Here is a 26,247-nt window from a genome sequence, read left to right on the forward strand (position 1 = left end):
TAGTCTAATTGATCACAAAGGGATGCTTCTCCTTGTGCGTTCAAAGGAAGGACACTTCACACTACCTCTCTACTGACAAAAAGAGAAATACTATTTAAAATTTGATACATAAATCAAGTTAAATTTTCTAAAATAATTGTTAAATATTTTTGAATTATGTTCTAGAGAACTACAAAAATTTAAAATTTGACACTCCAAAAAGTTATTTTATTTATTTTAATACACCACTAAAAAATTCTCAATACACTTTGATATTTCTCTTAAGACCACGTACAGTTTTGGTTTTTTTTTTTTTTTTTTTTTTTTTTACCTCATCGCATGTGCAAAATGCGTGTGATGAGATTAGTTATACTTGTAACATGTTCCTAATATAAAAAATTTAAATTGACATTGATAAAGTTGCCCAAAAATTCAACCCACCTAGGTGATTAGGTGAGAATCGACCCATTTCAATTAGTTTCACCCATGATTTGGTTAGAAGCAAGTGTCATCTATTAACTTGATATTTTTAGGTTAGATGTTGATTCCTACCCCCTCTCCCTCCAACCCGCCTCACTTGACTGATTGAACCATTCCCTTATCCAACCATAGCTTTCACAGCTCTTGCCATCATCAACAGCTCACATTGTTGGTCATAAAATCATCTTTTTATTGTTGTCGTTGTTCTTTAATTTGGTCAACCTTATTTGTGGAATTTTTACACCTGTCCAAATTGAGTCGAGTAGCGAGTTAATTGAAAATTCAATTGGTGGACACCTCTTAATTAAATTTTTTTTTTAAAAAAAAAAAAAAAAACTTTTGCGGTTTTACCTAAAAATTAGAAAATATTACTTAAAAATAAAAAATAAAAAATAAAGTTGGTCAGCAATCGTGCACAACCAAGAGAATTCAGGAACAACTTGGAGAAAACGTATAGTATAATTTCTTATTCAGCCTAGAATAACAACCCTCACAAGTCCAAACAACTATTCTTCCTCCACCGCTGCTTTCTTGTTCACACGTATCCCATTACGTCATCGGGTCGGTTTCGTCTCCTAAAAAATCACCCCTACACCCATTACTCTCTCATCCAAATATCTCTCGATAATCTCAAAATCTCGCAAATCTCTCTCTCTCAAAAAGATGCAGATCTTCGTGAAAACTCTGACCGGCAAGACCATCACCTTGGAGGTGGAGAGCTCCGACACCATCGACAACGTGAAGGCCAAGATCCAGGACAAGGAAGGCATCCCTCCCGATCAACAGCGATTGATCTTCGCCGGAAAGCAGTTGGAAGACGGCCGTACTCTCGCCGACTACAATATTCAGAAAGAGTCCACTCTTCACCTCGTTCTGCGACTCCGCGGAGGCATGCAGATCTTCGTCAAAACCCTAACCGGAAAGACGATCACGTTGGAGGTGGAGAGCTCCGACACCATCGACAACGTGAAGGCCAAGATTCAGGATAAGGAAGGGATTCCGCCGGACCAGCAGAGGCTCATCTTCGCCGGGAAGCAATTGGAGGAAGGCCGTACCCTCGCCGATTACAATATCCAGAAGGAGTCTACGCTCCACCTTGTGCTCAGGCTCCGTGGTGGCATGCAGATCTTTGTGAAAACCCTAACCGGGAAGACGATCACCTTGGAGGTGGAAAGCTCCGACACGATTGACAACGTGAAGGCCAAGATTCAGGATAAGGAAGGCATTCCACCGGACCAGCAGAGGCTAATCTTCGCCGGGAAACAATTGGAGGACGGTCGTACCCTCGCCGATTACAACATTCAGAAAGAGTCAACGCTCCATCTCGTGCTCAGGCTCCGCGGAGGTATGCAGATATTCGTGAAGACTCTGACGGGGAAGACGATTACTCTGGAGGTGGAGAGCTCCGATACGATCGATAATGTGAAGGCCAAGATTCAAGATAAGGAGGGAATTCCTCCGGATCAGCAGAGGCTGATCTTTGCAGGGAAGCAATTGGAGGATGGGCGTACTCTAGCTGATTACAACATTCAAAAGGAGTCCACTCTTCACCTTGTTCTTCGTCTTCGCGGTGGCCAGTAAATTTCTCTGAAGGTTTAATGTGTTCAAAATGTGGTTTTTTCTGAATAAGTGTAATAGTAGTTGTTTTAGCTATAACAGTTTTCTTCAAATCAAAACTCTGTTGTGGTTAAGTTTAAGTTCATTTTCGTTAATGTACTTTATATCTCTAAATAAATAAATAATAGTGCCTTTAGTTTGTTCTAATTTTGTGTTTTTCTTCTTGTTCTTGTGATATTTGCAGTAGTATTGGATTTGATAAATTAATGATATGATAGCAACCTACCTAGCTTCATATGGTGTGTGTGAGATGACTTTTATTACTTTCAATAGTTAGAGAAAACGTTCTTATATATCCAGTTGTTTGGTTGAATATGAATTGGCTACGTGGTATGACCAAGTTGTCATTAGTGTGAGAAATTGTTGTTGAGGGAAATTATGAGTGCTACTACAATCAAGTTTCAGACCAAATGTTAATCTTTTTCGTCCCTAATCTTATGTTTTAGGGTTAAAACTGAGAATTTATTTTGATTACCAGTAATGTGGTGCTCACTTTGTTCAAAGTCAATTGTTAGAATGGATACAAGTTGTCGTTCTGGTTAGGTTATTTGGATCCTATTATGAAGTGGCTTTGAAGTATGCATATTTTATTTGATGGAATTTGTACTTGGTGCCTTTAATGTCAAGAATACAATTATATGATATATATTTTCTCTATCTAGCATTTTGTCTTCCTTCCCTATTCCCTATTTGACACTTAAAACTTCAATTTCTCTGAGCTATTGCCATCTTGACAGTCATTTTGTGAGACTGCTGGTGAGTTTGATTGGTTGGTTTAGAGTTGTTGATTTGGTATGTACCTATGTATTTGGACTTTGAACTCTTTACTGTTGGGGATGAGTCTCTTATGAAACAAGATGGTAATATAGAACATAATAAAATACGAATAATTTTGTGGATGAAAAGCAAGTACCCATAGTTAAGTTTTGAAATTGAAAATATTTTCCAATCTTCCAAATCCATTAGCTTTAGATATTATATTGTTCTAGAGAATTGTTGAATTAATTTGGTCAATGTACATGTTTGGGTGGTGGCTGTAAAATTAAGAGCATGGTTGGAAACTTAGGACTGGTCAGGGAAAAAATAATTGCTTTGGTGGTAGTAGAGCTGTGCTTTGTGTTTACATTGTTAAACACAAATGACTTCCTAGTGCTAGAGGAGAATGTATGATCTTTTTGAATTATGGTTTTCATTGAAGATCTATTGTTATTGCTATAATGACAAATAATTTCCTCATATTTTTCCCCCCTGAATGATTCCAAAATTTCCTGTGTTATCTTCATTTAGTACCTTGGATTTTTGGCACTTAGGTGTTAGTCATTCCCCTCCCCCGCCCCCCATATTGTCTAAACTCTGAACACCATTGTGAACTTTGATGATACTGATATCTTCAACTATAACTTGGATGGGTGGGTAATCTTGCCAGAAAACATAAAGCTGAGCTTTTGTCATTTTTCAATTCGTGCTGCATAAATGAACAAAGATACAGAGTGTTGCCATACTTACAGAATGGCTGTTAGGCAGGCTGGTGACTCTCTCCTGGTTCCAAAGTCTTTTAAGACCTCTAAATCTCTATCTCTGCAATACCTTTTTCCTCTCTGCAGTAGCTTTTGATATTATATTGTTGTAGAGAATTGTTGAATTAATTTGTTCAATCTACATGTTTGGGTGGCTGGAAACTCACAACTGGTTGGCAAATTAGGAGCATGATTGGAAACTTACTACTGATACGGGAGAGTAATTGCTTTTGTAGTAAAGTTGTGCTTGTTGCTTACATTGTTAAATTAGCGGTTTCCTAGTGCTAGAGGAACTTTCTGATCTGTATGATTCTCAATTACTGTATAATTATTATTCCTATTTCCTACAATGACTTGTATACTCCTCCTTGTTTTTTTTTTTTTTTTGGTATGTAATGAATTTGGCTTGTCTTGATTCCCAAATTTCCTCTGTTTTGGCATTTATTGTTGTTATTGTTATTATTTTTCCACTAGGTACTCCTGTATCTTCAACTAGAACTTCAATGGGTAGGTTATTTTTCCAGAAAACTAAAGCTAAGTTTTTGTCATTTTTCAGTTTATGTCTCTGACTAGTGTTACATAAATGATCAAAAGATATAGAGAATATTGCAACACTCAGAGAAAATCTTAACTATAGAACAATGCACCATGCCCTAGACCATTTAGAAGAACAGAAACAAAATTACATTTGAGGTGATTTTTAAGGTGATTTTTCTCCCGGTACCTTCAGAGAAAGGACAATACCTCTCAAATGATAGATCCATTTTGACAACAAAGCTTCTGGTTGGACTTGGCCTTTTTTGCATTTTGTTACGCTTTTGGTATTTATGTATCAGTGATAGGAATTTGTTTCTTTTACCTTCAAATTCTTAGGATCTCAAGAAGTTTTATGTATGCTAATTAGAGAGCCCTGAGTAGTCACATTCATTACCTTTGAATTCCTTAGCATCTCAAGAAGCTAGAGAATTCTTTGTTTGTTGCTATGAACTGGAATAAACCAGGTTTTTCCATTGGTGTATGTTAACAGATTTTAGGTTTTAGGTGTAAGCTACCAAGGAAGCACTGTCTATCACATTGCCTAAGAGGTAACAATGGGGGTGCTTACTAGTAATGTTTGGTGTGGATCTATATGGTGTTTGTTGTTTTGGTTTGAAGTAGTTTAATTGATTTTAAATATACAGGGCTTCATAATTCTCTGGCTCACCTAGTTTATATACAGAGAAATACATGTCCATTTTCTCAGACATGTTATCTTCTGAGGATTACTATATCAATACATGAGCTTGCCTGGCTGGTTGTAGAAATATAGAAAACAAAAATGATCCCTATCATCGGTCAGTAAAAACCACAAGCGAAACAAAATTCTGTTAAGTGTTGTCAAACTGGATCTTATAAGCTACACAATTGAGATTACAAACTGGATTGCTTTTCCAACCACTTGAAAAGGTCCAAGTGACCAACCAATGGTCTCATAAAATATTGTGGTTTTCATCAATTTGCCCCTCAATTTATACACCCAAATGCTTAATTTTCAGATTCATTCCCCATCTAAATCACTCAATCCTTAGGTGTTAATCTCCGTCTAAATCACTCACTCAATCTGCTAAAACAAGTTCCTCGCTTTCTAAATTTTTTTTTTGTTTTTTGATAGGGCTTTCTAATTTGAAATATATGAAAAGCTGAAATTTGAACATTAAAACATAATTTGTATTTTTGAGACAAAAATGCGGAGCATTTTTTCACAAATACTTGAGCTTTTGCTGTGACTAATATTTTTGCATTCAAAAAACAAAGAAAGAAATAAACTAACACCCAAATTTTCCATGATGAAAATTGGACAAATTGGTTAAACTCAAATTAATCGGAGTGAAAACAATGTTTTTACAATCGATAAGAAAATAGAAATTGATAGTTTTATTAAGAGTTAAAACTTTGAAACACTATAAAGCCCTTGGAGGGAGCCACCTGCCCAATTCTAACTTGGACCAATCTCGCCCCAAGTTCCTTTGCACCGAATTGATGGATCCTTGCATGGATTCTATGGTGTACCGGTTGTTCCTCTTCTTGGCTTTTCCGAATAGATTTTGAATTGATTTTGGTTATTATTTTCTTGGAAAGAGGTTGATCTCTTCTAGTACATACTCGTGTTTTTCTCACTTTATGCCACGCTATAAATAAATATGTTCCAAGACCATGTTCGTTGCCATTGAGGCTCTCTTGCTCACCATAACCAGCAATCTTGTGTTCAATTTTAAGGCTATTTTCCATCCATGCCTTCTCGTCTGAAAACTGAATCAAGATAATGATAAACCAATGTCATTTCACAAAGGTCTTGATATTATAGCTAGATTTTAAAAGGAGAAGAAAACCAATCCAGATATAGATTTAAGAAATTCACAACACTCAAGCTAATCTACTTTACTCAAATTACACTTTTTCCTCCCAAAAGATGAGTTGAGGATCCACTATGTGCATGTATAACTTACTAAGAAAAAATAAAATTACATCATTTAAATATAATAAATGAAATGTTCGAATGTCACATGGATTCATAACCATATAGTGTTTTACAATGCACACACAAAGCAAGAACCAAATCACTTATGAATGAAAGGAGAAAAAGCTCATCAATTTTAGAAACATAAATTGGTGCTATTGCTTTAAAAAATTTGAAGAGAGATGCACACAAGACCCTCCAAGTTCATTGAAATTCCAGTTTGGCGATTGCCGAAAATTATACCAACCCACACTTCAGTTTTCATATATTTGAAAAATCAATCAATCGATCCATATTTTCTAGTGACATGTACATGAAAACCTGAAAACTGACTGACCTCATACTACAAGTGATCCAAACATCTTTTGCTCCAAAAACCCATTAAATCACTAGATACCACCAATCATCACTTTAGTTGCTGCAAGATATATTCCCCATAATGCAGCTCCAAATTAAAGACTTTCAGGATTACCTCCACATAATATTTCTGAAACTCCTGGCAGTTAATTGGGTTATACATAGATTTATGTGCAAAGGATCAACAAGAGATAAATGGCCCATACTAACAGCATTTGAAAAGACAAGCTAGTAAAAATAATATGGAAGATGATGAAAAAATGGGTAATTAAAGAGGTTCAGTTACACCGTCCACATCATCTAAAGAAACATTACAAAAAATTTGAGAGCTATCTAGATGCAATGAATTACACAATAACCTGAAATCCCAATTATAAAGCACGTGTTGCTAACAACTTCTACTGCACAATCAAATGCAAATTCCTAGGGTGTGCTTTTGGTTTTCTTTTAAAGCGATCACAAATGCATATGTACTAAATAGCCTTAAGCACCATATCTCAACTGTAAGTCTGTAAGAACATCTGATTTAAACAATGCCTAGGAATTTACTTGGCAACCCCTCATCTGGGGATTCATTGAGCATTCTAAACAGCCAAAAGCATACTAGAGTGTACAAAGCTTTTCACTGCAGCCCCACCCGCCATCCCCCCTAAATAGTAATTAGAACAGGATTATTCAAGAAAATATATATTTTTCTCAAAACCAGACAAATAGTTTTAAACATATCTTTTAATGAATTGGTTTAGAAGCATACTTACTAAATATTTTTTAAAGAAGACACATATAAGGATCAACTAAGCAAGATATGTAATAGATGTTTCGCTCATCCAATAATATCACTCAATTGATGAAAGACTTTGGATATATTTTAATCCTACAAAAGACCAGGTATACCTTTGTTAATCTTTGGACTAATTTCACAGCCATCTCAAAACTATCATTGTTCCTTGGCAGCTGGACTTGTTCAAGCTTTTCCAAAACCGCGCAATAAATAATCTAAAGACCAAAGTTGCATTAAAAAGAGAAATGTAGAGAGTTGATAATAAAAAGAAGATAATACTAACGCGTGTCAAATATATAAACTTTGACATAGCATGGGGTTTTACTAATTGTACTTCCATTTTTTATTTTCAATTTTCTCTTAGATCTTTCTATCTTTTAGCTCACTTTAACATAATATAAACTTTTTTTAATGAAAAATAATATATAAACAACTACACAGTTCATGACATCACATTGAATGATGGGGGCAAATACAGATCCATTCAACGAATGCACTTTAGATAATCTCAAGAAACTGCCCTCTTTTCCCCTAAATACTAATGCAAGAAACTACCCCCATCACATGAGTTTCCAATTATGAAATATCTAATGGAGCTGAACCATTATCTTTTCATCTTCATACATGCCTCATATAATACATAGAACCGTTTGAAGCATACAACAATTATTTTATAACCAAATTCTCCATAGGTTTTATAGCATCATATAGACATATCATGAAAAGAGAGAGATCCACACCTCTAACATATGATCATGTGCCATACTTCCAAGAAAACAACTGAAAAGTACATCAGGTGGTTTAAATATAGTGTCCACTTCCCATGTGTTTGCTGCACCCCTACAAATAGAAGAAAGGTAAGCACTATGACTTGGGACTTTAGAAGCTAGCATTAACAGTTATTCCTTCATGCACTACTTTGTTTCTATGTATTAAAAAAGCCCAAAGAGTGTTGGCAAAGTTGATAGTGAAGTGATTGCACTGGTCTTGTGACTGATACACTCTTTCCAGTCAAGATGAAACTCAATTTGACTTGACTTTGGCTCTAGGACCTAAGTTTTAATGGTGAGTGGTGATGTGAACAACATCGCACTAGCTAAGTCATACGCAATATCATCTTCCACAAGGCAGCCCACATCTGAGAACTGTATCTCTGAGTTGTGCTCCTTCCATCTAAGTATTCATTATGGAGAAGCCAATAGGCTCTCTTAATCATAAAGAGACATCACTGATCATAGGGCCAAATCAGTTTCCCCGTACTTCCAAATCAGTTATTATTATGTATTCCAATGGCAACATGACTCGGAACTACTTTGACAATTTTTTTTGAGCTTTGGAGAATGGTTTATCAGATGTGAACAAAGGAACCTAAAAGATTGAAAGATCATTTCTAACCAGGAAAATGAACTTAAGGGATGAAAATTTTTTATCAACAAGTACAATTGTGATCCCAACAATGATGAAGTTGTGGCCCTATCCATCCTCATTAATTCAAACATTCCTAACAAACAAAAAAGTAACAAGTACATAAAAACACGTGATTTTATATTATGTTTCTAAAAATAACTCCTCAACCAATCATATATAAATAATATTCTTCCACAAATCCCAACCAAAGGTTTTTGATAGCATATATTAAATGATCAATCATGAAGCTGAGGGTTGAAGGGATACTCTAGTAGTTCCAACACTTGTTGAGATGTCTAGTACTGGGGTTCCAACCCCTCGCCAATTTACCTGGGAAAAAAAACCCTTAAATATTGTGAAGAAACATGTTCCAATACAAATTAAAGCAACTAAACTAAACTAAATAAATGAATATGTAAATCTAAGACTCCTTATCCTAATTAAACACTCCTTATTGGTTTTGCTGCGTGAGTAGTCTTATGAACAGGCTCCGTAATCCCAATTCTTCTCAACTGCAAATACCTTCCTTTGGCAGCCCATTCCAAATTTGCAGGTTTTAGAACCTCTAAAATTATTGTTTAGCTGTTTGTATAGTCTTAGGACAACTTTATGCCAAACTCTTTTCAAGTGCAAATCACTGAGTATGAAACAAAACCAAAATCTCAACACACACCTGCTTGTTTTTTATCGACAAAACTAACCAAAAATCATCATTTTGATTAACAGTCAACTAATTATCTTAATATGTGATCCAAAACTTTTGTTTAATTTTTAGAACATTAAGAGCAAGGTGCACTTTCAAAAATGCCTTTCCAAAAGTATTTAAATCAATTACCTACCTTTTTAACTATAGAGAGTACCTCTTGATTACCTTGACATAGGATCTAGTCCTTTAATGACTGCTCCACATTCGTAGACAAAAAGACCCAAATAAAGATTTGAAACAATTAATTTGTATAAAAACTATTTAAATCACCCTTGTACCATCCTCCCATCCAAGAATATTCACCAAAACATCGATCTCTAAAATAGGAGATCCACAAAATAAAATTTCCTTGGTCTTACCTTAGAGGTTTTGAATTCCTGCAAACACTTCAAACCTAAAAAGTAAAAAGAAACAACAAAGATAAACCATTAGACAAATAGGACCTTTCAACATTTTACCACACTAACCATTACATGATTTAGCTTGGCTGGATAGATCTAAAGCATTTTCATATCTGAGAGTTGAACTTGACAAACCTAAAACTGTTTTACAGTAAATTTAATATCTTAACAATGAGCAAACTCAAAAATATACAAATTAACCCCCAATTAGGGGGGGAAAAAAGGATAGGATTGAATAGCGCATTGCATATTTCTTACGTTTTCCATCCAAATCTAGATGTTCTCAATAGTTAAACCACATTAAAGAAAATAAGCAGTAAATGGAGAAACACAGTAACCATATGAGAAATGCAATCAAGAAAAAAAAAAAAGTTTAGTTAAAACATTAACATTTGGCTGCAACAGAATTCAGGTTTGAATTCACACTTTCTTTGTAGTTTGCTCTTATTTGGCAATTTAGAAAACAAGTAAGTGAAAATGGTCAAGGTCCTCAAGTAATTATTATTATTATTTTTTATGAACAACTGAATTTATTAAAGAAACAAACCATACAAATAGGAAACGCCAGTATCTAAAAGCTGTAGCACCTAACAACAAAAAGAGAGCAAGCTGGAAACTAAAAAAGAAAAGAAAAGAAAGAATCAAACTAAAACCCTCAATAATGGTAAACTCAATCAAGGCCTTGATGGCTTAATACCTCCTCAGTCTTGACATTGTTGCAGAATACATAAACATTTCTTTCAAGCCAAACATAATAAACCACTGCAGACCTAGCAAGCAGGAAACTAGACTAAAAAAAAAAGAAAAGAAAAAAAAAAAGAATCAAACTAAAACCCTCAATTATGTTAAACTCAATCCAGGCCTTGATGGCTTAATACCTCCTTAGTCTTGACATTGCTGTAGAATACATAAACATTTCTTCCAAGTCAAACATAATAAACCACTACAGACCTAGCAATTTTTCTAATTGTGTTTTTAGAACTTTTGGCCTTCCAACTTATTTTTACCCCCAAAGAACTACTTGGTACCAACTATATGCCTAGGATTATATTAGACACTATGACTTAACTTGCAGCCATAGCCTCTTTGAGAAAGGAAGGATACTCAAGGATCCTAAGTCCATAGTTTAGTGCAAAGTTGATTTTTATTTCTCTTGGTAATATGTATGCATTATTGTTCAGTTGTCACTTACCTCTGAATAAAATAATAAAAAATATAAGTAATATTATTCAGTGAATCAATAAAATTAAAGAAACATCTATTACAATTAACAATATCAAAATTTAAAACCCACAAGAAAAGCAAAAGTAATCAAACAAAGTTATTTTTTAGAAATTAACAATTGGCTTGATGAATTGCATGGGTCAGAAACATCTAAGCAAACAGGTTCAATATCCTGAAAAGGCATTTAATCGAACAACTTGTGTGCTTGGCTTAAATATTAATTTCAAACAACCAGCAAGCATACTTGTTAATTAATAAAATTGAAGTTTGGAAAATCTGAAGAAATTATGCCCTAGAAGTAGACAAATCAAATGAATAAAAGAAAAATATTAAAATAAATGAAAATTAAATTGCAAGGTGGAGTTGAATCTTGGACTTACCAAGTACTTTAACATCAACTGCATACCACCGCGCACATTTGTCGTCATGGTCACTTTTTAGGTATAAAATTTTTGTGAGGTGTGGGGTGCAAAAGCCGAGTTAAAGTCTTCAAGAAGGAGCTTCATACGCATATTCATATCTATTTTGTATAATAATAAAAAAAACTGCATTAAAATAAATTAAATTAAATACTTATTTTATAACTAATAAATACAAAGCCTAGCAACTTGATTTTCCTATGAATACTTAGCAATAATCCTATGAATGATACAGGGAGCCAAAGATGTGAATCCAATAATGCAACTACAGCAGGCATACCTTGGCATCGAAGTTGCTTTCAGTTGGAAGCATAATTCTTTGAAGTTTGATCAAGATGTTCTTGCCTTCTTAGATGGTGGAAACAGATTGATGTCAGTATCAATGTTGTCAAAGGCATGGGCCACTGAAGAGGAACCTAGATCAAACCCATCACTAAATCCCAAATCTTGCCAACCCAAGCCCAATTCAGACCCATTTGTGGTATCCACTGGAAGCACATCAGATGGCAAAGAATGGTGCTCAATGTCATCAAGAACTAGGGGAGAGCAACCATCTATAGCAGCATTTGAGTCGAGATATCCAATCCTTGTAAACGGATAGGCAATTGATGATGAATCCAAATTGTGCACATCACCATGAAATGTTGATTCAAATCCTTCAAATCCCAAACATGACCCAGCTAAACCTGAGTTTGGCTCGATCAAAAGCCCTGAAGCCCCTCCACTGTTTAAAACCCCATGATCTAAATCTGAACCATAAGAAGTGGAGAAAACAGCCGGCGAAGGTTCAGTGTCATCACAAATCCAGGCCCTTGAAGATGAACCCAGATCATCCAACACGTCACTAGATCCCAAACCTGGGTGAACCATGAGTAAGTTGGTGTCCCTTTGAAGCTCCACATCAGATGGAAATGACTGGTGATCGATGTCATCAGAGACAGAGGAAGACCCACAACCACAGCAGATGCAGTCTACATGGACTCCCAACCATGTCATTTTGGGGTCAACAGATGAAGGGATTATGGGCTTACTAGAATCAGTAGAAAATTCTATGTAGTCATCATACCCGATTTCAACTGTAATCGTAACGTCATTCTGTTCAGATGGATTTGATTCATCTCATTTCCTTTTCGAAATGTCAACGATATACAGATGGAGATGCTCAGAGAATATATATGAAAGGCCTATGTATTCTGAAAAACCGTTGGAGGAAACAACAGAGCAAGTTCCACCCACATTTTTCGCCTCCACCGATCGAAAAGCAAAACAGACAAATAATTTTTGAAATTCACGACCAACCCGGAATGATACAGAATTTCCAACACTCTGATGGTTCAATTTGAACCACTTCGGAATCTCAATTATTGGTAGTGTAAGTCCATAATGATCGTCATAAAATATTGAGCGATTCATTAATAGTTCTTGAAACTGCTTGCATTTAGCAAATACAAGAAATTGAAGTTTAGAGATTCTCGTAATATATATATCACTTAAACTTACACGTATAGAGAGAGGGGGGAGAGAGCTCACCTGATCCAACGACGTGCAGTTCCCTGCATCCACCCTTCTTATAGACTGTGGAAGCCTTGGAATTTCTCGAAGGTTCTGGAAACAAATCAGGTAGAGTGTTTGGAAATTTAATAATCCTTCTCGGGATTGTAACAATATCAGAGTCTCTCAATGAGGGGAAGAAATCAGGCTTCATCAAAATATGTGATTCAATTATATTTTCATCAACCCTCGTAATTTCTAGCTTCCGCAAGTTCGTAGACTTACTTCTCAAAATGCTAACGAGAAAATCCCCAAGGTTTTGACAATTATCTAGGGTCAATTGAGTAAGCCCACTAAAAGGATACCCCAGTGACAAAGGCCATTCTTGAATATTTCTATAACTAATATATAAAAAATCACATTTGGTTTCCGGGTGAATATTGGGAAACTTTAAAAGGCTTAGACACTCAGATATTACAAGAGAATTAAGAGATTTCAACCTAAGGGTGTTGGGAAGAATTTGAAGTTTTTTGCAACTAAAGAGACTCAAAGAAGAAAGCTTATCAAGAGATCCAAAGGCCTCATGAACCTCAATTAAATTTTCACAACCTTGAATGAGCAACATCCTTAAGTTTGGGGCGCCTAAGTTAGGTAATTTTTCAAGACTTACACAGCCACCTATATCAATTGTTTCAAGAGATTTCAACCTAAAGCTGCTAGGAAGAATTTGAAGTTTTTTGCATTCCCTGAGCACCCAACGTTTAAGCTTATCAAGAGATCCAATGGCCTCATGAACCTCAACTAAATTTTCACAACACCCAACGTCCAATTCCTCTAAGTTTGGGGTGTAGAACTCAGGCAATATTCTAATGGATGAACAGTAGTGCAAATTGATACTTTTCAAATTTTTGAAAAGGAGCCCCTGCAAGGTGGAAAAAAAAAAACAAACGAAAATTGTTCTTCAACAAAATTTTAGAAATAACATTTAAAGAAATCAAAATTCATCAATACTAATACTCATACCTGCTTGAACAGCTTCTCCAATCTAGTGCAACTATGCGAAATCTTGAGTACAACAAGTTCTTGAGGACAAAAATTGGATGGCAAGGAAAAAGGATATTGCTCCCATTCAAGTAACTTTAAACCATTGGGGAGATATTTAATTTCTTCAGAAATGTGTACATTACTAACCATAAGAAATTTGAGATTTTTCATCTTTTTGAAAGCTTCAGTATGTAGTTGCACTGTTATTGGACAAGGTGAATGCAACATTATACCTCGAATTTTGTTTGACCCCTGATTAGATAAAGAAATAAGTGAAACATATAATACAATAGAATTTTCCAAAACTATAGTAATCTTGAAATTTTAAGCAAAAATGATATTGTTAAACTTATATTTTCTATAATGTTACAAAGAAAAAATATCAAAGGAAAAAAAAAACTTATTACTTCTACCTGACGAAAAAAGATGTTAGAATATAAAGAAAAGAAGTTATACCTTACTTCCAGTTAGTACTTCAAGTGCATCCTTGTAATCGCACAACCTGCTACGCGTTTTGAGGACGTTTGTTGATTCTTGCCGAACAATTTCCCTACCCATTTGTTGTACCAAGTCATGCATCCACAATATGCCATGACTAATAGTTATGAGACATTTATTAACAAGGTTTGGAATACCAGATTTTGGATATAAATTGCAAGCATCTAATATATTTACAACATCATCATTGTTCCTTCCCTTAAAGAAACATGCAATATCAAGGAAAATATCCTGTTCCGTTGGTCTCAATCCATCATAACTTACTTTAAGTAATTCATGAATATCTCCTTCAAGAATTTTTCCATATCGCTGTATTGCACTTTCCCATTCAGATCTTGGTTTTCCACACAAATCAGAACCTATTATTGTTAGAGCTAATGGTAGGCCATTGGCATATTGTATGACTTGGTTTGCAAGTTCAAAATAATCTTCCTCAAGTTTATTTCCTCGGGAGGCATGTTGACTAAAGAGTTGAAAAGCTTCAAATTCGTCCAATTTCTTCACCTCGTAAGTTGCATAAACTTTAAGAGTAGCTAGCAAGTGTGCGTCTCTTGTTGTTATAAGGACTCTACTTCCTGGAGAAAACCAATCAAAATTTCCAAGCAAATTTACAAATTGTTTTGATACATCCACGTCATCAAGAATTAAAAGAACCCTTTTACTTTGAAGCCTTTCCCTTATCATATTGGTTCCATGGGGTACACTATCCACCTTCAAATGTTTGTGCCCTAAGATATTAAAAAGGAGATTCTCTTGTAGTTGCATTTTGCCATTAGTTGTTCCAGAATTTTCTCTAACATTCTCTAAAAAGCAACTTCCTTCAAAATGCCAAGCAATTCTATTATAAACATCTTTTGCAATAGTTGTCTTACCTATTCCCCCAAGACCAAGAATCCCTACCATCCGAACATCATTTTCCTCAATATCTAAAAGCGATTTTACGTCCATGGCACGGGAATATACTCCAACAGGGTATCTAGCAACAAATAACTGTCTGCCACTTAATTTGGTATGCATATGTTCAATAATTTGTTCCAGGAATTTATCTTCACGGTTGCTGCCAATCACAAAACATATGAGACATTAAATGAGTTGGACTAGTTGAAATTATGAATAAGAAAATATAAGAATCAAGACATCTAGTTTTATGCATTAAAACCTACACTTGACACTTTATCAATTAAATTAAAGGATATAATTCAAGGATTTGAGAAGCATCGTTAATATTAGTTATTTTGGAGGGAAAAGATTGTGGAATACCATACTTGACCAAAATAATCAAAAGAATTTGGAATTATAAAAATAAAAAAAATAAAAAAAATTAGCAGGAGAAACTATAACACTAATAAGTCTCTGAAACGTACATATATTGTGTGTTTCTTTGCCAAACTAAAACGACATTCTTTATTTTATTCAAAACTATGATTTTGTTTCATTCTTTTTTTTTTTCTAGTAAGAAATTGTTTTAGGCTTTTGGCAAGCAGCTACATGGAAATTTCACCTAAGGTGAGGTAACAATCCTATTTAAAACTCATTTATAATATTTTGAACGAAATGATTAAGAAAATTAGAGAACTTTTTTTGAAAGGATTATGTTGATGAGCCTTGATTCAAACAACACTTCATCTTCCCACAAGTGGGGGTGAAAGATGAGGTCACGATATTAAAGCTCATCCAATGCATTTGCAACTTACCAAGAGGGGGAGAAAAACTCACAAATATGTTAGCCTAACTGCCTTAGTAATTGAAGAGATAATCATAATAGATTTTTTCTTTTCATATTTGGCATTTGTAGTTGTTTAAGAAAACCAAAGCACGTAACATTAGTTATTAGATACATACCCATCCTCATAATGCCATCCCGATAAATTAGCCGCTTCATTTAGAGCTGCCCTCCACTTCTGCACCTTCTCTTTGTTATTCTTGAATTTGTTTTCTTGTTGAGCTAGGGCTGCTTCAAAATTACCTTTTTGATGACGGACTTCAGATGGATCCACTTTGTAAAAAACAGGAAGAACCAATTGTCCATTTTGCTTGCAGTTTAGAATCTCGTCAAGTTCATCCAAGCACCAAGCCGAAGATGCGTAGTCTTGAGAGAATATAATAATTGAAATCCTTGACGATTTAATAGTTTTGAGAAGTCCCTCTGAAATTTGTTCTCCTCTTTGGAGGTCATCATCAATGAAGGTCTTGAAACCGTTGTCACACAAGGCACGATATAAATGGCCAGTAAAACCATTGCGAGTATCTTCACCTCTAAAGCTCAAGAAGACATCGTAGTCCCATCGGTGAGTGGAAGAAGAAAAGGAGCCACCTTGATGGATTGAGAGAGCCATTAGAGTCGACAAGTAGAAGATTGCGAAGATGAAAGATGTGATGAAATTAGAATTTCAAAAGATGAGGAGTAAACAGCTCCAAGTTTTTTGGACAGAGCAATATTTGATTGGAAATGAAGATAAAAGAAACAAACAACAAACCCAGTAAACCAGATCAAAGAAACAAATAACAAACCCGAAATATAAACCCAAACAGACTAGATCCAAGCCAAGAGATTGGTAGCACTGGAGAGTGAACTAGGTAAGGGATGAGTGAAGAGAGAAAGGGGACAGAGTGGCTGAGAAGAGAAGAGAGTATCTGCAAAGAGGAGAGAGGAAAAACGTTTGTGAGGATAGCGGCTGAACGAGAAAATAAATAAATAAATAAATAAATTGATCACTTTTTTTACAACGCGCATTTGACTAGTCTTCACTCGTAAACTCATTTGTCTTTACTAACACATGCATTCGCTCCAACCAACAAATTAGAAAGGAAAAGTAAAAAACAGTAGAAATGAAACTTGTTGGAAGGTGCTTTACTTACAAATACCATCCCATGCATATTTATTTACAAAAGTGCCATTTACTTTTTCCTTGTATCACCAATCGGTGTAATGTGGACCGTAGAGTACAATATGTAAGGACAAATGCATGATGTGTGCAATTAACCTTAACCAATTCCTCTTTTAAAAAAAAATTAACCCCAACCACCAATCAATTCACTTCATCAGATTTTTTGTTTATTCTATTATCAATTTAAATTTTAGCTCAATAGTAATAAGTAATACTTTTTTTATTATATATATATATATATATTGTGTTTCTTTGCCAAACTTTTTTTTTTTTTTTTGAGAATTTGGTTCTTTGCCAAACTGAAATGCATTCTATATTTCATTCACAACTTTAATTTTGATTCATTCTCTTTTTTTTCTTTTTTTTTCCAAGTAAGAAATTGTTTTAGGCTTTTGGCAAGTAGTTGCATGGAAACTTCACCTTAGGTGGGGTAACAAGCCAATTGAAAACCCATTTATAATACGTTAACAAGCCTATTGAAAACCCATTTATAATACTTTGAACAAAATGATTATAAAAATAAAATAAAATAAAAATTTAAAAAAAAACTGTTTTTGAAAGGATCATGTCGATGAGCCTTGATTTAAACAACACTTCATCTTCTCACAAGTGTGGGTGAAAGGTGAGATCATGGGATTAAAGCTCATCGGATGTGTTTGCAACTTACTAATAGAGAGAGAAAAACTAAAAAAATATATATTAGACAAACCCTTAGTTGGTGTGATTAAATTCTTCTATTTCTACTAACCTATTTGCCTTAGTAATTGAAGAGATGATCATAATAAATTTTTTATATTTTCATATTTGGCATGTTATTATGATCATAATAACAAAACCATTAGAAGTCTAAAAGTAATAAAAACGCATAACATTAGTTATTAGATACATACTCATCTTTGCGACGCCATCTAGACAAAAGAGTCACTATCAGTATAATTAGTGGCAGAGCCAGGATTTCAGTTTAGGGGGGCCAAGATTAAAAAAAAAAGCTTAAAATAATTAATCGATATTAATAATAAAATTATAAACAACAATAATTGTCATACAAAATTTTTAAAATTTAAATAAATGTAAAATAAATAAACATTTGTAAAATATTCTTGACGGTCAATCATGAAAGTAAGAGATTAATCTATAGACATCAAGTTTAGGCATTTAATTTGGTTCCTCAAAATATATGAGAAAATAAATTTCAACTTTTCTTTCTGTATTCTTCTAATTATTTAAAATTTGGATTTTTGATAAAACTCTATGAAAATGCAAGAAATGAAGGATAAATAAATAATGGATGTTTTACTGCTTTAGTACCATACAAGATATTATTATTATTATTATTATTATTATTATTATTATTTTGTGTAAAGTTTGAGTTCCATGTGATTAAACTGAAATGAAAGAAAAGAAATTTGGACAAGTAAAAAGAAAAAAAGAAAAAGGAAGAGTTTGGTGGCATTTATATTGTGCCGGTTTGGATAACACTTCATTGCACTGAATGTGGCGTTGCGTTTTCATTTTTTTTTTTTTTTTTTTAGCCGGAGTTATTGACTTTTGAGGGAAAAAAAAATACTTTGCATGAACAGTGCGTATACTGTTCATGCACTGTTCACGCATTAAAAATATTAAAAATGGGTCTCACGATACTATTCATACATTTAAAAATTATTTTGCTACAGTGTTTTCAGTAACAATAAGTTGTATCTAAACGGACCCATTGTGTCAGGCTCATTGTTTGATGGCATTTGTATTGCGTAAATAAGTTTGGTGGCATTTATATTGTGTGGAGCTCATTGTTTGGTGGCATTTATGTTGTACAAACAAGTTTAGTGGTATTTATATTGTGTCAAGGCTTAAATTATTGAATACTTTGAGAATATCATAAATTCGTACTCTCTCTCACATGAATTGTGAGTCCTACCATAAATTTAGAAAGAGTCAAGGTTCTGAGCTTAAGTCTGTTTATCAGAATAGAAAAGGTTAAGGGTCTTTGAAACTGAAACATTTTGCAGAATGGAAATCTCACTCTGTTCAGGACTTCTGAGAAACTCAAACTTAACAGGTTGACCAAAAGGATGGGTAGTGATACCTTCATTATCTGTGGTGAAAGGATACAACAGACACATAAAGGGATTTCCTAGTATCACTCTATTTGTCATGTTTTTTACTAGGACAAATGAGGTTTTGAAGCATGTGTTGTTACATTCCTAGTATCACTCTAGCCATCTTGTATTGTAATAACTAGACTGAGATCGGTCTTCACCACACCCTTTGGCCATTATGAGTGGAATGTAATGCCCTTTGGTCTCAAAAATGCACATTCTGAATTCCAAAACATCATGAATGAGATATTCAATCCATTCTCAAGTCACACCATTGTCTACATCGATGATGTACTCATCTTCTCAGAATCCCTGGACCAACATAAAAAACACCTAAGAGCATTCCTTCATACAATAAAGCTCAATGGTCTTGTTGTTTCAGCTCCAAAAATCAAATTGTTCCAAACTAAAGTAAGGTTCTTAGGCTTTGATATCCACCAAGGTGTCATCAAACCCATTGATAGAGCCATTCAGTTTGCAGACAAGTTTCCTGATGAAATCCTAGAGAAAACCCAACTCCAAAGGTTTCTAGGATCTCTCAATTACATAGCAGATTTCTATCAAAATCTCAGACAACAATGCAAGCCTCTTTTTGATAGACTTCGTGCTAATCCACCTCCTTGGACCCCAAACCATACTGCCATTGTCCAGGCAACCAAAAAATATGTCAAGTCTCTCCCTTGCTTAGGAATTCCATCAGATAATTCCTTCAAGATTGTTCAGACCGATGCCTCTAACGTTGGTTATGGTGGCATCCTCCTTCAGCGTGCTAGTCCCACTTCCCCTGAACAGATTGTTCGTTTCCATTCAGGAATTTGGACTCCCACACAGATTAATTATAGTACTATTAAGAAAGAGATTTTATCTATAGTACTATGCATTTCAAAATTTCAAAGTGATCTTTTGAATCAAAGGTTTTTATTGCGAATTGATTGTAAATCTGCAAAACATGTTTTAGAAAAAGATGTTCTAAACATTGCATCAAAACAAATTTTTGCTCGATGGCAAGCCATCCTTTCAGTTTTCGATTTTGATATTGAATTCATAAAAGGAACTCAAAACAGTATCCCTGACTTCCTAACCCGTGAATTTTTGCAGAAACCAATCCAAGATGTCCGGGAAAAAGCCCGTACAACCCCAGCCCCCAAAACCTCTTAAACAGCAAACTACCTCGAGTACCAGTCAGGTCAAGCACCCTCCTGGTCAACAGTTAGTTCCACTCCCTGCCTCCACTATAGCCAACAGATATGTTGTCTCCACCATTCCCCGACCCAACTACCAGAGACCATCCCGAGGCCAACCTAGTTATTGCTCGGCCTTAGCTTCCCCCCTTTGGCCTAGTTAACCTAGTTAACCCCCCTCCCACACTTGAGTGGGGACAACCTAGTTATTGCTTGCAAATTGCCAAAGAGTTGACTAGTTATGATAGGACCCACAATTCATGTGAGAGGAAGAGTACACATTTATGGTACTCTAAGAGTACTCAATAATTACCTCATTGTTTAAAGTGGAAAGAGTTATTTGAGTAATACCACAAAATCTCATAATATTTTTACAATAAATTAAAGTATTAGTACATCATTGGTCAAAATAAAAATAAAATATATCTATTCTGAGATCTATCCCAACTAAAAATATAAGTGCTGTAAAAATTTGTTGTGTTTTTAAACTTTTTCAAATAGAATTGTTTATTTTATTTATTTCATGTTAGGGGTATGGTTTGCTTAGTAGAAAAATATGAATGACTTTTTTTGAGAGGAGTCATGGGCAGGTGCCCCCCTCGCCCTACCACCTTGTGAATCAAATGTGAACCATTGAATTGATTTCAATGTGGTCAATGAAAAATTGCGTGTTATTGGTGATCCAACACTTTGAATGGAACAAACCTAACAAACACAACTTAATAGAACAAACCCAACAGCCACATATCATTCTACATATTGACATGAGAGTTCAGTGAGGTTGGCCTTGGCCTGTCATGGAACAATCATAGTGCCCAGATTATAGTGCAATATTACTTAAAATACTTTTTAACCTTTTAAATTATTGTGTTGATCATCATTAGAATTATTGGACGCTAAATCAAATATGCAACTGTAGTTTAGTTCTAGTGTACTCATATTTTGCTTCAGGATTCATTTCAACCCGTGGAGACCTAGAATTTCAAGTTAAAGGGCCAAAGTATAAGAACAAAAAATTAAGACCAAATAGGTCCCATATAATATTAACAAACTATCCACCAAAATAAATACCCAAAATTATTGTTTCTTAATATATTAGGATGTAATTATCTACTAACAATGACAAAGAAATACAAAATAATATTGTTCATTAGCTATTGCAAAAAATATATATATATATATATATATATATTTTTTCACAAACCAAAAATTATATTTGCTACTTTAATGTAACATTTGAAGTGTCTCATTCAGTAGTATTTTTGGTACTTTGTATTATAAATACTAAATATTTAACATTTAAAAGGCTAATGCGATGCTAATACTTTAATACTAGGAGCCCCCCGATCTCAACGGAAAAATACACCCGGATATATGTTACTTGTGTCTCACAACTAGTGAATCTCATTCTTTAGGAAAACCCACCAATAGTGGGACAAAGGTAACATATACCCGTTACAGGATTTAACTTCTCCATCTCAACATGGGAAAAGAAGGCCTTGAAAGTAGGAAAGTCCCACATTAAGATTTCATGGTGCAAACTTTCGAACAGACGAGCGCGAATAGACAGGCTCTCTCATTTTTCAAAAAGTGAATGACAAAGCAATGAATAATCTGACTTTTCTGACAACGCGCAATTGACTAAATCTTTAGTCTTCACTTGTAAACTCATTGTCTTTTCTCACATACATTCGCAACAATCAACAAAAATTAACCTAAAAAAAAAACCGTACATTCTGGGAAAGGAAAAGTAAAAAGTAGAAATGAAACTTGTTGAAATGAGCTTTACTTTCAAGGATTTTACTAATGTGTGTTTTAAAGGCACATATTAACCAGATCCTACTTTTAAATACCATTCCATGCATATTTATTTACAAAAGTGTCATTTAATTTTTCTTTGTATCATCAATGATCAATCGGTGTAGACTGCAAGAAATTATAGTCTTTTTGTAGATGTAGGGACTCAGTTTGGATTGACCCTGAGTATGAATGGGTTTTCAGCCCAACAAGCCCAAACAATAAATTTCTAGAGCATGGGTCCAAGAACTAGTACTGTATGACAGGAAAAGTTATACTCATCAGGAAACAAGGGATACTTTAGGTTTATTCTTTTAGAAAAACTCTCCTCGGCCTTCTATCAGTCCCTCTCTCTTTGTTTTTTTCTTCCTTTTTCTAAAAAGACCTCCCCTTCCAATTTCATTCGTTTCTTTATTATATACTCCGTTCTCCCTTCCGTTTCCATTGTACACGTGTAGTTCTTATCGTGGGAGCTCCTTTCTGTCCCATCTAGCACCTACCAGAACGTTCTGCTCAGTGGCCATAAAGCTGCTTAGTCACTGTTCTGGTATCACCTCCACATTAATGCGGCCAGAGGGTTAGCTGGAAAGTATTTAATGTGGAGGTGATGGCCTTGGAAGATATTTGATACCTTCCCCGACTCCCCCTTAGGTCTATACCAAATTTCCAGTTCAGATACAACTTTGCGGAGTCTCCTCAATAAAACGAAAGTTACATTCACCTCGGACTTTGGCGTCATCGGACGTACGTTATGCCGTTGTATACAATATCCACTCCTTTCTCCTATATTATCCATTTAATAATAATAAAACTTTTCTAGGCTATCCTCGGATAACTACGCGTCCTCGGATTGGGCCGTTGGGCCCCGAGCCCACATCTGAGGATTACTATATCTTTTTAACCAACAGGCCCCACATTAGCCCCTCAAAATCTCGCTTTTTGCTACCTCGGGAAAAATGGAGATTTTGATATCCAGCCTTCATTTATTTCGTAGGTTTCCCCCGCTTTCAGAATGTCTTTTTGTTTGCCCAAGGCATGCTCCTGACGTTTCGGCGTCATGAGCACGCCATTATTAAATGGTAACTGCTCTGTTGTCCCACACGTTCAACGACCTGATGCAAATCTAACGGTGGGGGATCCTTTGCATTTATGGGCGGGGTTTTTCCCGCTCCCACTTTCTGTGCCCTTATAAAGTGCCTTTCAAATCAAATCTTTCTTCAGTTACAAATTAACACTCAAAGCAATTGAATCAAAACTCTTTCCTTAAAAAAAAAAAAAAAAAAAAAAAGCTTCCCTGTACATGTACACTTCCTATTCCAGATTGTGGTCCACTTCATCAAGACAAAAGCTTAAAACTCTCAGCATCAAGAGAAGTTGGCAGCCCGACCAAAACCCATGTGAAGGATCTTGAAGATTTTCTCTCTTGATTTAAACCACGGGTAAGTTTTTGATAATTAGGGTTCTTGTTTTCAAAAATTGCTTGTAGATTTTTTTTTATAAAATTGCTGGCAAATTTCTACTGTAATCTTGATTTATTTTGAAGTATTTTTGAAGATTTGCAGCTTATTGCTTGCTGATTACGTTTTTGAAGATTTTTTTGAGAAATTGGGTCTGTGCTATACATGATTTTTTGCTCTGTGCTATATATTTTCGTTGACTTCTCATTGGAGTTTTGATTCAATATTTGTGCTCCACCCACCACATATTGTCGTGCTCCACCATCTAATTATATATCTAAGGTGCTTTCTCATATTTACAACCTTTGCTGACTTTTCATACACGTACAGAAATGGAGCAGATCAATGACTGCTGTTATCTCAATGTGTAGCCTGTTAATGATTTTTCTTTTTTCTTTTTTTTTTCTTTTTTTCTTTGAGAAATTGGGTCTGTGCTATACATTTTCTGCCAAGAACGAAAAAAGAACTTTTGCTGTTATCTGTGTTATACATTTTCTTGGGTCAGCGTTTGTGTGTGTGTGAAGGTTGGTTTGGAAACTGCAAGATATGCTCTTTTATGAAATCGCGAGTCATGCTCTGTTATGGTTTCTCAAAGGAAAGAGTTTTGATTCAATTGCTTCTTTTATTTTATTATTATTATTATTATTATTTGAGTGAATTGGTGTTAGAGTAACGGCACGGTTAGAAGTGGATAACATTTTGTTAACAAATCAAACTCCAGTGGACAAGGTCCCATTTTTTAAACTACATGTAGGTAAAATGTATTTTGGACAAATCACATGTAGGTACAGTGTAATTTCTTCTTTTATTTATTATAGGAACAATCATAAATGTAATATAAGAACAATCCAAAACACCCAAAAAAATGTAAACTAAAAAAAATTAAAAAACTTAACAATAATTAATTGAACCAATATTAGGATAAAATTTTGTTTTTGATAATCTATTAAGGTTATTTTCTTTGTGAAAACTATAATTTCGGCCACCCAAAACATATTATCAAAAAAACAATTATTAGCAAAATCTAAGAATTAAATTTCTATACACGCATTGTTATAAAATAATAATAATTAAAATAAAATTGCAAAAGTTAAAATTTTTAATATATTCGATTATTTTCGTTTGGATAACCTTTGCTTTTCTTTAAATGAATGGCATTGTTAAGTACTTCTACTACAACTATTAAGAGTACTTTGTCAACCACAAGGGATTAGAAAATAAACAAAAATTAGTAAAGTCTCATAGTTTAATATCTTAATTGAGCATTATAAAAAATCATGTTATGTAATAGAATAAATACTAAATTATCCAAATCATGTTATGTAATAGAATAATATTATATTTTTATATGCTATATTTAATTCTTTAGAACACAATAAGATAACATTTAACAATCAAAGAGAATAATAAATAAATAAATATAAAATAAAAAAAACAACAAAAACAATTTAAAAAACAAAACTAAATCGCATTAACCTAAAATAGAGTTATAAAGAATATAAAAAATTATCAACCTAAACTAGAGATGCAAGAAAAATAAAAATAAAAATCCACCAAAAAATTTAGAGAGAGAGAGAGAGTGAACCATTTTTTTTGTAAGGGAAAACTATGCATAGAATAGAAGAGATGGTGGCAAATTTATAATAAGAGAGTATGAATAAGAAGAGACAAAAATAAAGGAATATGAAGAGAAAGAGGAAGAATGATATTAATGTAAAGGATAGTGGGGAGATGAAAAAGTAAGGGAGGGAAAAAGATTGAAAAAATAGTGGGGAGATGAAATGGTAAGAGAGAGAGAAAGGTTAGAGAAGTGTAAACATTAAAAAAAAAAAGTTAAAAAAAAAAAGTTTTTTTTTTCTTTTTAAGCTGAAAAAGCTCACACAAAATCCTAAAGCTAAACTGAAAAGGTTTTGGGTTGGGCTTGAAATTGGAACTAAATAAATCATAGGTGGACTGAATTAATTATACAGATTTATTATAAAGTGATAGTGGAAGTAAATAAATAAGTAATGAACTGGATTTATTATAGGGTGATGGTGGAAGTAAATAAATAAGTAGTAGGCTGTATTTATAGGGTTGAAAATTGTAAAAACCATTTTAAAATTGTAGGACAAATTATATTTAAAAAATAAACAAAAAAAAAAAATGATGTGGCAGCTAATGTAGTGCAACATGAGAGTAACAACATTAAATGCTACGCTTCAACTTTTAGTAATATATAGATATAGATTGGTCGTTTGTGTTAACAAATGGAAAGAATGGATGATTGTGTGTTTTGGGTTTTAGTTTTTAAAGTGTGTAGTTTTTGATCTCTCGATCTCTCTCTCCTTCTCTGTTCTCTACCTCTTTATTTCTCTTTTCTCTCAGTCTCTCTTTCTCCCTTTTTTCTCGTGTAGCAATCTTTTTTTTT

At 34.2% G+C, this 26,247-nt stretch overlaps 2 protein-coding genes across 14 annotated transcripts; one reads left to right on the plus strand and one right to left on the minus strand.

Moving 5' to 3' along the window:
* Positions 1–1,003: 1,003 nt before the first annotated feature.
* LOC112005482 (polyubiquitin) lies at positions 1,004–2,223 on the plus strand. The gene has a single exon (XM_024037734.2). It carries the CDS (start codon positions 1,123–1,125, stop codon positions 2,038–2,040), a length of 918 nt encoding a protein of 305 aa, XP_023893502.1. The 5' UTR covers positions 1,004–1,122; the 3' UTR covers positions 2,041–2,223.
* A 3,203-nt stretch (positions 2,224–5,426) lies between these two features.
* On the minus strand, positions 5,427–17,103 carry LOC112030861 (disease resistance protein RUN1). Of its 13 annotated transcripts, XM_065772071.1 has the most exons (13): positions 16,261–17,103; positions 14,377–15,475; positions 13,900–14,172; positions 12,916–13,798; positions 11,666–12,813; positions 11,347–11,486; positions 9,701–9,735; positions 9,475–9,534; positions 8,903–8,965; positions 7,969–8,068; positions 7,342–7,443; positions 6,428–6,586; positions 5,427–5,882 (listed from the first exon to the last, which is right to left on the minus strand). In XM_065772071.1, exons 1-5 carry the CDS (start codon positions 16,752–16,754, stop codon positions 12,776–12,778), a joined length of 2,787 nt encoding a protein of 928 aa, XP_065628143.1. In that variant the 5' UTR covers positions 16,755–17,103; the 3' UTR covers positions 5,427–5,882; positions 6,428–6,586; positions 7,342–7,443; positions 7,969–8,068; positions 8,903–8,965; positions 9,475–9,534; positions 9,701–9,735; positions 11,347–11,486; positions 11,666–12,775. The 13 variants fall into 13 exon arrangements, with proteins under 13 accessions (XP_065628143.1, XP_065628146.1, XP_065628138.1 ...); XM_065772074.1 differs by lacking the exon at positions 9,475–9,534 and having other exon boundaries at positions 6,428–6,577; XM_065772066.1 differs by lacking the exon at positions 9,475–9,534.
* Between the last annotated feature and the right edge of the window lie 9,144 nt (positions 17,104–26,247).

The sequence above is a fragment of the Quercus suber genome, unplaced genomic scaffold (assembly GCF_002906115.3).
Source record: "Quercus suber isolate HL8 unplaced genomic scaffold, Cork oak 2.0 scaffold_53, whole genome shotgun sequence".
Classification (NCBI taxonomy): Eukaryota; Viridiplantae; Streptophyta; class Magnoliopsida; order Fagales; family Fagaceae; genus Quercus; species Quercus suber.

What these genes read in the sequence shown, in the direction of transcription:
- LOC112005482 (XM_024037734.2), top strand. Translation starts at nt 1,123, where the DNA reads ATGCAGATCTTCGTGAAAACTCTGACCGGCAAGACCATCACCTTGGAG.
- LOC112030861 (XM_065772079.1), bottom strand. Translation starts at nt 16,754, where the DNA reads ATGGCTCTCTCAATCCATCAAGGTGGCTCCTTTTCTTCTTCCACTCAC. An exon ending in TGGAGAAGCTGTTCAAGCAG is followed by an intron (nt 13,799 to 13,899) that starts GTATGAGTATTA and finishes TCCACCTTGCAG; the next exon opens with GGGCTCCTTTTCAAAAATTT. An exon ending in ACTGCACGTCGTTGGATCAG is followed by an intron (nt 12,814 to 12,915) that starts GTGAGCTCTCTC and finishes AAATGCAAGCAG; the next exon opens with TTTCAAGAACTATTAATGAA.